The sequence below is a fragment of the Antedon mediterranea genome, chromosome 10, assembly GCF_964355755.1.
Source record: "Antedon mediterranea chromosome 10, ecAntMedi1.1, whole genome shotgun sequence".
Taxonomy (NCBI): domain Eukaryota; kingdom Metazoa; phylum Echinodermata; class Crinoidea; order Comatulida; family Antedonidae; genus Antedon; species Antedon mediterranea.
The window spans coordinates 15,515,295-15,527,432 of NC_092679.1; the positions used below are offsets into that span (position 1 = coordinate 15,515,295).

At 32.3% G+C, this 12,138-nt stretch overlaps 1 protein-coding gene across 1 annotated transcript in view; it reads right to left on the minus strand.

Moving 5' to 3' along the window:
• LOC140060596 (serine/threonine-protein phosphatase 2A 56 kDa regulatory subunit gamma isoform-like) overlaps positions 1–11,423 on the minus strand; it is a 38,896-nt gene extending 27,473 nt beyond the window's left edge. Inside the window, exons 1-3 of the mRNA XM_072106877.1 lie at positions 11,272–11,423; positions 10,978–11,043; positions 2,151–2,292 (exon numbers count right to left, since the gene is read on the minus strand). Coding sequence (XP_071962978.1) covers positions 2,151–2,292; positions 10,978–11,043; positions 11,272–11,298 — 235 coding nt within the window. The 5' untranslated portion in view covers positions 11,299–11,423. The remainder of the gene's footprint in view (positions 1–2,150; positions 2,293–10,977; positions 11,044–11,271) is intronic.
• Between the last annotated feature and the right edge of the window lie 715 nt (positions 11,424–12,138).

The following is a 12,138-nucleotide window of genomic DNA, read 5'->3' on the forward strand; positions in this document are numbered from 1 at the left end:
AAGGGACCCAATAAAGTCTCCCTTCAATAGGTGTCGGTTGTATTTTTGTAGTGTTAGAATATAGTGGTCCTATAGTGGTTTATTTCACAGAAAATGTCCCCTTAATGGGAATGTGCTTTATAATGGGGGTTGGCCATGCTGTAATAATAACATTATACATATTTTTCCTTGTTTAGGAATGTGTCGCCTTAATAATATTAGGATTTCCTTGAATATAGGTGTCCCTTAAATAAATTAAGGGTTGGTGTGTAGTGTTAACTTGTTGTCCTTGTTCGTTTAAAAAGGATGTCCCAAGCAAAAGAAATATTTAAATACAGGATAGGATATTGTTCAGAAATCTTTTAATTTTGTTATTTTCAACCATAAAATAATACATTTAAAAATAACATTTCAGCGGTGAGTGACCACCGTATAATTTATTCGATAAAAAATCACATATTTCTGTAAAAAATCAATAATTACTACACATTCATAGAAATGTTATGAATTTATAAATAAAACATTTTATATGTTAAGGGATCATGTAAAAATTTCTCTATGCAGTTACTGCAGTAACTACTTTTAATATATGATTTTAGTTTGAATCAGTGTTTATTCACTGTGTAAAACATTGTGTATGATTACCATAAAAAAAGCTTGATAAATAATTGCATAAAAGCAAGTTAGAGTGTAAACAGAATGTAATTACAGTTTCTGTAGTGACCAGTTTTTGACATTGTCCCAAAGAGATGCAACTAAAAGTACACAATGGGGAACAGCATTCTTTCTTTTGTGTGGTTGTGGGGTAAAGGGTTGAAATGAGAGTCTAAAATATACGGTATTGTGTGTTTATTGTTTTATTTTGTTTATTTTACTCTTTACTGTGTGATATGGAATGACAATCAACACAGAAACAAAATGTATTCATTGGTGACCAAATAATTATCTAATAGAGAATTAATATTAATTTAATATTAAATTATTTTATGGTAGATTTTATGATGTTATTTTTTTTAATTCTTTTTATATCTAAAACCATCAGTTAGCAAACTCAATCCACACTGGGGAATAATCAAGAACAGATATAAACAAATCCATTTGGTCACTCAACTGCTCCAAGAATCTGTTCCGTAAAACCCACTGGTTATAAATAGAACATGCAAATAGGAACAATAAAACATTGAAATATTATCAACTTTAAGCAGTAAGATATTCTAGAAAAGCTGTTAGTTGTTCGTAGAATGATTCATCAAATACAACCAGTGATCTGGAAAGAAACCGGAATGATTTTCACGGCAGTCGCGAGTTTCATGGATCACCATGTTTAAATTCATACTTATAAAACCTTCAACAACAAATTAATCTTTAATAACGACAGCTTCATGTGAATACTTTTTTAAAATCCATACAAAGCTAAATCAATATTAACATTGTGTTCAAATATTTTTAATGGAAGCAATTTATTATTTATTTTTAAAATTTTTATTTCTCTTTAATGTTAATTTTTGTACATTTTAAATTGTATTATTAAATGAGATTCGCATACATATTACTGTATTAATGTTACAGTATGGTTATAACATATTCAAGCATGGCATGTGTTTTATACTTTAATGACAGGACATAACAAAGAAGACAATGGATGTCATTGGTTGCTGTACAGTATTGTGATGTCATTGGTTGTTGTTTTGTGATGTCATTGGTTGTCATATTCATGTCATTGTTATTGTATTGATGTCATTGGTTGTTGTCTTGATGGAAGTCATTGTTGTATCGATGGTGTTGTGATGACATTGGTAAAGCTGTTGGTGGTCACAATCATTGGTGATGGTATTGATAGGGGTTGTTGATGGTGCTGTTGACAATGGTGGTGCTGGTGACAATGGTGCTGTTGAAAATGGTGTTGTTGAAAATGGTGCTGTTGACAATGGGGCTGGTGACAATAGTGGTAATGATATTGGTGTTGATGGTTGTGATGACAATGTTGGTAGTATCAACAGCGAAGATGGTGAAGTTGGTGACAATTGATGTTGGTGATGATTGTGTTGGCGACGATAGTGGTTCTGGTGGTGCTAGTGACGGTGGCGGTGATGAAGATGAAGACATAGTAAACCCCTCATGATAAGGTGACAATATCAAATGAAGACACAATGACAAATATTACATTTTACCTTTTAATAATGGTAACTTGGTCAATTCCCTATTAGATGAAATGTTGAACCTTGATGAATTCTGTCGCTTCTCTTTTTTCACGAGTGATCCACCTTTGAATTTGTTCAGCTGTGTTGGTGGTGGAGGGTGTGCACCTTTTCCCTAAAAAAAAAAATTCCAAGATGACAATGGTATCAATATTTTTTACAAAAATGAAATCCTACCAAAAAAATATATTTGATGTGACCGATAAGATGATGAGTTTTGTGCAACATCCAATTCTGAGAAAAAAATACCACATATTAATTTTTCCAGACATTGACCAGAATCATGATAATAGAAATTTCCCACAATGGACAAATAAAAATAGAATGATAAGACACCATTGAAATAAACTTCTAATTACTGTATAGCAAAAAGATACTCAGAATGCCGACAGAAGATTTTTGTTTTGGAGTGTTACAGCTTGCTGCCTCCACTCCACTTTTTTAAATTTGAGTAGAGGCTATTGAGTGCTTTCCTTTTATGTCTTTAAAACCTGCCTGATATTTAAATTACTGTAGGGCCTGTAAATCTTAAAACTACCACTACTGTGTGCTTGTTTAATGTAGATTCATGATGAATAACACATGAATTGTTGTGAACGGCCTTCCGTTACATAATAAAGATTTTATTAAATTTGCAGATTATTACAATACATACAAAATAATAATAACAAGGTCAAGCTGAAATAGTATCATCAGAAAAATGTAATTTTTTTAAATCATCATAGACCAACAAAATAAAAAATTGTAGGACTTATCTTCTTGACTAAAAACATGCATTAAGGATTGGAATTATTGACGTCATTCAGACCCAGCGAGTGATTTTTGACGGCGGTTTGGTAGGCCATGGGGAGTAATTAATACAAAACCTGTGCTATCTTAGTACCCTTCTGTAGTTATACTGTACATGGAATAATGTTTTCATCTTTCAGACTTTATGTTACAATTTTGGATAACAATAGCCATGGCGACATCGACGTTCGTTTAATGTTTCATTTTTATAGCTTTTACAAAAAAACAAATCTATCAACTGTTCTTTATGGTTTTTAAACACTTTACCAAAACTATAATTTATTCATAACATTATCTAGATAGTGATTATTGGATTTGAAATAAATATATTAAATTATTAATAAAAGCTTTGATAGTAAAATATGACTTCCAACGCTAACAAATTTAACTATAAGCTATGTTTGCACGGTTTTTTTTTTATTTGAGGAATATCTGAGTTGCATTGAAATTTAGCTTTACACAAATAATTACACAGTTGAAAATTGTCCGATAATCCTTGGATCGCAGAATCCGTTTCCCTCAGTTGCGGACCAACAACAAATTTACATAGGGCAACTAACAATTAAAAGGGTCGGTCCAAATGGGCAAGCAAGTAAAATAAAAAAAAATCATGTAAAACAATCACAGTTGTTTGCGGTCTCTATATTTCCCAGAAATTGAGAGGGCAATCACATTTCAAACACTTAAAATCAGCAACAATCTTAATGGCAGAGGAGCGTCTATAAAGATGTATTGTCTCCTTTATTAAAAGATAATTCTTTAAATATTTTCTGTTGAATATGCCATTTTAATTTTGCATAGTTATCCACTAAAATGTATTTGAAACCTGAAAAAAAACTGTAATTTAAAGCATACAAATTGGCTGCCATCAATGGGTTTTTGGTTGAATTTAACCATTTATTTTCTCATTTTATATATCTTATTTTTGTTTATTATTTATACGGAAGTGAAAAACTACAAAGTAATCTTCATTTTCCATGATTTTGGGGGACAATACATCTTTAAACACGTGCGGATTTAAATGGCTGTTTGTAAACATCATTCCAGCACCTCTTTCCCTGTGTGGCATTCACATTGTTGTCATAACGATTATTAAGTACACCGATTAATGTTGACAACTGCATACTACCAGGTTGAAAGAATACCTTTACTTCAAGCTAAACTGATTTTGTTTAATTTTTTTGTCATGGCCAATGCAGGTGTCATTCACGGTATTCACCAGAAACCGATTCATTAATCCACGATTAATCCATCACTTACAGTACTTGGAAACAAGATATACTGTTATCATACTGCTATTTATACATGTACAAAATGCTATCATCAACAGCCATAAAAATCGTTTACAATGATAAGTCATCAAACCTGGCCTGTGGTTCAACTCTTGAAAATAATTTGGAATGAAAATGAGTGTAATAAACCTTCAAAAATGATTTGTATTTCCACTCAAAAGCAGCAATATAATAAAAAGACAATCTTATCATGAGGCCATGTAGGTACTGTATGTACAATCACATTCTTTATGATTGTGTATAATATACATAATTCATTTCTAGGAAAGTACAGTACAGTATACTGGTTTGTATCTTCTGCATAGCTCTGAAAAAAACCTTTTCGTTTCTCCTAAATAACCGTTTAAATCAGTGGGTGGTTGTCAATGGAAATCGTTAGCAGTACCGAAAATACAATGGGCTCTCTGGCTGTTCAAATGTTAACTGCAATGTAGTTGACTCAAGGTCAGCGGCTATCAATTGAATACCTGTTATTTTCCGTTGCAGCTAAAAGTTGCGCAGCAATAACTGATAAAATGGCTTTCTAACACCGAATTGATTGGGTGTCTATGCTCACACTAACCATTTCTGTTTTCGCAAATGGCGATTGGAATTTGCGACAAAAAAATGTTCACTCCTGAGGACGATCAAAGCATATTGATTGAAACGTCGAGAAACTCAACAGTTCTTTTCAGAACTAATACACGTGGTGTACCACAAACTTTATATCAACATTTGATTTCGCCATGCAAACTTTTTAAAATAATTTTTTCTTAAAAACTCAAACTTGACTCTGCCTAGGCTCTAAATAAAGTTTTATGCAAATCACAACTACTTCGCCGCCGTCACTAACCTATAAGCCATAGCAAAGTAGAAATATTGCGTTACTGGCCTATCAACGACGTTTTCTCAAGTAAATTAAAACAAGATTTCCGTTCAGAGGCCTACTGTATTAATTGCACAGGCGAGTAGTTGAGGCGACTAAGGAGAATTTATTTTGTGAATAGACATGCGCAGCAATTATAAACAAACAAACTGCACATGTGTATACTGTAGATGCTGAAATTGCATAACAACAACAAACATGATGCATGAACATTCTGACGCATGTTCGTTTATAAAATAAGATATATAAAATGAGAAAATTAAAACATTCACACATGAGTGAATAAGAACCAAATAAAACGCAAACAAAACCATTTATTATTTTATATTGTTTGTGATGAAAACCTTGATCCAGGCAGGCTGCACATGCTGAAACTTGAAAGGCCTGACGCCGATGAAACAGTACATTACTCTGTCGTGGAAACTGGCATCGCATCAGGCTGTTGAGGCTGCAGTAGATATGCCTAACATTTTTGCATGCGGTCATGTTTTAATTGTATTTTAATCACAAATTTTGAATGAATAAAAGATAAAACAATACAATACAACAACCTACACATTGATTTGATACTAACTGAAATGAAAAATTTAAGCCATTTTTAAGGTTTTTAAAATTTGTTCAAGAATTTTCGACCTTTCGCAAATTTTGCAAAAGTAAATTTGACCTTAGCGCGAGTGTAAGGTGATTTAACCATTATTTTCAGGCTGCTATCTAACTGGTTACTGAACATATTTCCTGCTTCTGCTACCAAATAATTATTTTTTCGCAGCAGAAACAGGACCTGTAACATAATGTGAAGTATTTTCACACTTTATTTCAATCCAGGCTAAATAAAATTTTAGAAAGACTGTACTACTGGTAATATCAAAAAAGGGCATGAAAAAGAAAGTAACATTATTCTATCATACAATAGTTTCATCACACTTTAGTGAGATATTTCCATTAATATTAAGTATTTCACTTCACTCAATCAATATTTTAAGTATTTCCCTTAAATTGTATTCAATTAGTTAGGAGATTTTTTTTTTCCCTAAGTGTGAATGGTGAATACAGCCACTGTGTACCATGTGTTTCAAAAGGAAATAAAAGTAAATTGAGTCTCTCAACATTTCATTCTGGAAACTGGTAAAGTACTGTGTACTGTATTACTAATATGTTACATACAAGAGTAAACCATTTAAACTAGCTTTCTTCAGATATCTTTAAACAAGGAAGAAGATTGCATTTACAATAACTTGCAATTTCAAAATATTCAATAATATTGGTCAGTAAAATCCCACGAGACATTCCAAATGAATAATATATGAATATAGCTAGTATATAGTAGTAGTTATTAAGATACAAAGTGATAGCTGCTAGGCCAAAGAAGCCAAGACCTAATTTGATTAGATCATATATCTCAACAGGGGTAAATGCTTCTATTTACCTGTATGATAAATCATAACAAGAAAGGAATCCTACAACTATTCATGCTGGGGTTAACCTAACAAAATAGATCAAATACTGTATAAAGAGCAGGAAGTGCAAAAGTTCTTTTTTACTTTTCTATCAACTTAAAGCTTCGGGTCCATTCTATAGTCGCCATACAGATAGACTACGGTACTACATTAGTACTATGAATGGGTGACTAGTTAGTGAAAAGAATGCTAGTTGATCATACCCAGTGCAGTTTTGATTTACGATCATTTGGGAAAACACCTCATAAAATAATTTTATTTCCAATTTACATTTGATTCCGTTTAAACGCAGAAAAATGTTTCAACATTGAACATTTAAAATAGTGTCAGTTGGTTGTAATGCAGTCGCCATAGAAGATCACCATCTTGAGGAAGCGGACATGGTTGCATCACATCAGCCAATCAGATACTGTAATTCTGGTGTAAAGACACATCCTCTACTCAGTCACGTAACACTATGCCTGTGTCGCAGCATGTTGAGTGTATCAATGCTAAAATCTACTAATGCAAGAACATTAATATCCAAATTGGTGAATATATTTGCTTCCGCAAGACACCAGAAGGGACCGGTTTGTTATACAGCTCATTTTCCTTCATGATAGTCCCACCCACTATTGCCTTTAATTTGTGCCCAATTAGTCGATTTCAAATAAAGTGAAATGAAGTTCAGAAGTAAAGCTTACACTACATTAACTTGTTTCTTATTTTATAATAATTTATTTAGTAGATTTATCTTTTGAGTAAAAGTCATTACATATTCCAACTTTATACAATAAATTGTAATTTAATACAAACAAGCACTATCAACATGTCCAACACAAAAGGAAGAGCCCTGCTATAGCATATTGACATTTCTTAAGCAAGTATTGTGTGTTTTAGAATAGCCTATTGTGCCTACTGTGATTGTTCCGCATGGCTGACTTTGCAACTAACTTGTCACAGCTTCGAAATCAAGGTCCAAATAATATAGTGTAAACAGATACTAAGAATAGACAACTAAACAGTAATTGATAAACTTGAATTAAAAATTACAAATACTCTAAATTTCAGTTAGTAATTACAAAAATAAGGAATCTCCCTTGACTATAATTAATCAACAACCTTTCTAATTAAAAGTATTGTTTTACAAATAATTAAATTTGAATGCTAAAGAATTGAGCAGCTACTGTACTGTATAGTAGTAGTGTACTGTAAAGGTAAATGGGCAAGAGGCCATCACTGTCTTGTGGTCAGTGCTAGCCTTGGGTAGTACCATCTTAGGGGTCAGTGCTAGCTTAGGGCCGGAATAGTAGTGGTAGTAATGCTTTCTTTATGGTCAGCAGTAGTGTTAGGTAGTATCCTAGAACCAGTAGTACCATCTTTAGGGTCAGTAGTGCTAGCTTAAGGCCAAACTATATATTATCTTAGGATCAATGTGTTATCTTCAAGGCAAGCAATGGTACAGTATTTTAGGGCAAGTGGTGCTACCTAGGTCCAATAGCACTATCATAGTTCCAGGGCCAGGAATAATTAATAATGTTAGGGCCATTAGTGCTATACTTATGGCCAATATTACTGTATCTTTTCACCCATGCTTGCAGAAAATACTATATCATCAACTGGCATAGTACAGATAAAAAAATCCAAAATTAAAACGAAATTTACGCTTGAAATTAGTCAATGTCCATAGTCAATAATGAACGCAAGTTAATAGAGCTTCTGCTGGCATGAGCATCACCATTATTTGACAGGAAATCATGCGCGACAATTGACATACAAATGTTGAATCTAATCTCACAATAATCTAATAATCGTACCTAAATACACAGCCAAATTTAATTGTAAAAATTACTATAGTAATTTCAAATTTCACAAAGAAGATAGCAGGCGTCAAATGAAATGACCACTCAACACAGTAATCAATTAATAAAAAATAAACATATTTCCAAAATGTGTTTACCTTCGTCAGACATACTGCATGACTTTTCAGACAGGATACTTTTGTTTCTAGTTATGCAATTTATAATTCTTTTTAAAAAATTATTTTTAACTTGGAGAGATGGAAAGTCGAAGATGCTGCAATTTAGTAAGAAATTGGATGTGACAAGGTCAAAGTTCAAAATATGCCAGTGTCATACTCTATCACTGTGTTGATTACAGTATTATGTGCTACTTTCTGTGCCTGACTGAATAATCAAGCCCCCTTAATCAATGGTGCCAATGCAATAAATACAATGATTTGGCTTTTAAAACTATTAAACATTTTGCCAGTTTAGCATAGCCAAATACTACACAATATCACCTTACTACACAGTACGCATTATAAAATAGTTATAGCCAAAAACACAGTACAAAACTATGTTTCGGATTTATCAGCATTTATGGCAAATTTTTTTTTTTTTTTAAATGTTCCTTTCGATAGTAGTACAGCAATGTAAAAAGGTCCAAAAAATTAATTTGATAATTAAGAGGTTTTATAAAGAGCTAGACCTACAATATTATACGCTCAAACAATTTCACAATCTTCTCTGTCAATGTTCCATCTAATATTAACATTTCTTTTACAAACGCTCACATACAAATGTACATTATGTATGCAATATACAGAATAACATTTTGTAGATAACTCTTCATGCATACCGTTATAAGCTCCCTTCACCCATTTGTTTTGCTGCTGCCTAAAAGCATGTCTTGAAGATAAATCTCATAAATTGTTCTCATAATGTGTTCAAACTGCAGACTAACTGATAAAACACATTCTGCTTACAAACTGTGATAACATTCAATGCCGTATTACTTATAACTGTAAGTATTTTTTATAATTAATTGTCCAGCCCAACTGCGATGTTGTTTGACAAATATTTTTATTCGTTTCCTAAGTAGAGGCACGGTGTGCCACCGGTGAACTTCACTAAACTAGTTTCTAATTATAACTTAAATACGTTAAACGTACAAAAAAATAAGGTTAACTTCTAAATATATTAATAAACGTAGAAATGGCTGCCGTCAAATAATCCTGATATCTTGATTTTGCATCAAACTTGACTATCTTTTCACATCTTTCAATTACACTTTTGTTTAAACTTCAAACTGTATATAGGCCTTGTACAAGGGCCCTACAATTTGTTGAACCAAGCCTACAGTAGGTAGGATTTAATTTATGATAGACCATTTACTGTAGTCCCACAATTTCAAAGTATGGTAGCACTGTACAGGGTGGTTTAATTCTGTTTCTATTTTATACATTACCCGATTTAGATACAATTTTAATAATGTATTTGCTACAATCTGTATTAAAACCATGAATGATTTCAGAAATTGTTTTTTTATGTGCAATTTCCAATCTTGTTCATCTTTTTAATTTAGTGCATATATTTCGTAGTTAAAAACAATTACCTACTGTACAGTACGCTTTTCTGCGCATAGACTACAGTACGAAAGGTTATGTCTAGAACCATTGTACCAGGTTCAAGAACTCTGATCAAAAACAGCCAATTTAAACAATGTGTTTTCTAGGGATATGGTACAGTAACAAAGCCTCTGGCTGCTAATGGTACCATAAAACATCTATCTAGACAAACTTAAGTCACCTTAACCCTTGTTCTTAAGACTGGTGAGTTTTAAAATTTAACACAAACCCCTGCTCCTAACTACATCACTAACTAAGCCAACTAAACAGCCATTCAAAGTCGATGTTACAATTTGTGTACACGGAGGGGGGAGACTAGTGGTGTCATGTCATTTACTCTATATTTAGCAGCGAGAAAATTTGGTAGGTTTACTGTACATAAAACTGTATTATGGAACTTATTCCTTTGTTGAACCAAACTAAAATTACAGTCACATAGTTACCTTTAAAAATTTCTGACAATTTTATGATATTTGAATACAAAAATAAATTTTGTTCGATCAAAAATTGGTAGAATCTGCATGTTTTTAGAGTAGTCATTTACGGTAATTATATTATAACAAGTGTGTTGGTTAAATTATAATACATTATTAAATTGCACTTATACAGTATATGTCCTCTCGGTTTGTTTATCATCTCTATGACACACACAACAGCAGGACACCCCTCTGTCAAAATGCTATCAGTATCAAACAATCTATGTCATGTGGCAAAGTTCAACAAGCTTATTTATTACCCTGTATGTTTCCTCATAAAAATACAAAATAGAAAATAAAATCACAAAATCATATTATAAAATACAATGTAAATGTTTCTTATTTTCAGAAATGAGAATACAGTATAACAATTTTGTTTACAACTAGGCCTAGCTATGAATAATACACCAACCATGTTCAATTAACATTTACAATGGAATGGGGGAGGCAGCCATGTTTTTACTACACCGAACATTCGGAAGCAAAGTAGATACCATTTTACAAGGTCAATATAAACTGGGTACGATACTTACGTCATCAGCATTTTCCGGAGCATCTTTTCCACTATTTTTGCCACCTGCGGCTGTTTTTGATGAGCCCTAAGAATAACAAATTTAGCGTCAATAAACCGATATGTACAACCACTATTTTCTTTAGGAGGTGTGTTGCAGGATAGGAGATTTACTCTACCTCTCCCAGGTATTTTGGCGCGGGCGTAAACGCCTTCGATATACAACGTGTTGTAGCAGGCTAGTCATGTAAATTTTGCGTCTAATATTAACAGTAGTATTTGTGCGGATTACTTAGAAGAATATTATTTTACAAACCTTGTCCTTTTTGGTTTTGTTAGGCATATCTGGGCCAAAAATTCCACTGCTATGTTTTCACGTTTATTTCCCTGGCCATGAAAGCCTACACCGTTCCCATAAACAACAAGATTTTTGATTGGTCAATAAAGGTCATGTGGTATACATGCACCATTTAGTAGACCAATTTCGGCAGCTGCTTTTTTATAAGCCTACATTAAAATTAATTTTGGCTTAGTAATTAATTCATGCATGTTTAGGGGTAGTATTATTATTCAAAATCAAGTTCCTAAATTATGAGCTCTGTATAATATTTTATATTGTCAAAAAAAATAATTGAATAGAGTCTAGCCTAGATAGAGACATCCTGTGTTGATGGTGTGTGGTGGCTCTGTACAGTAAAGTAAACAGAATTGTATTAAAGTGCGCCACCACAATGAACTTTTCTTATCACTTTTTTCTGGCTACTTTACGAAATTATATTATAAGTATAACACAATCATTATCTGTTATATGTATTGTTGATTCTTTCTATATTATAAGCTATGACATTTAGTTTAAATTTAATGAAAACAGCTAAATACATTACCATTTTGTTAATTCATCCATGGTTTACCACAATAATTATATTTTTGTTGTTGATTAGTACTTATTTAGAATCAATAACTATATCATTATGTATCAATAAATATCATAATTAAGAATACACAACTCCTCTTTAAAGTAGAAAGTGAAATATTTTGATTTATTCTTTTACAATGATTATTATCACATCATCTTAACCAAGTTAACCATCTTAACCAAGTTAACCATCTTAACCAAGTTAACCATCTTTACCATCTTTCACATTGACTCTTAGATCACATCAAGTTAACTATGTTCAGTTTG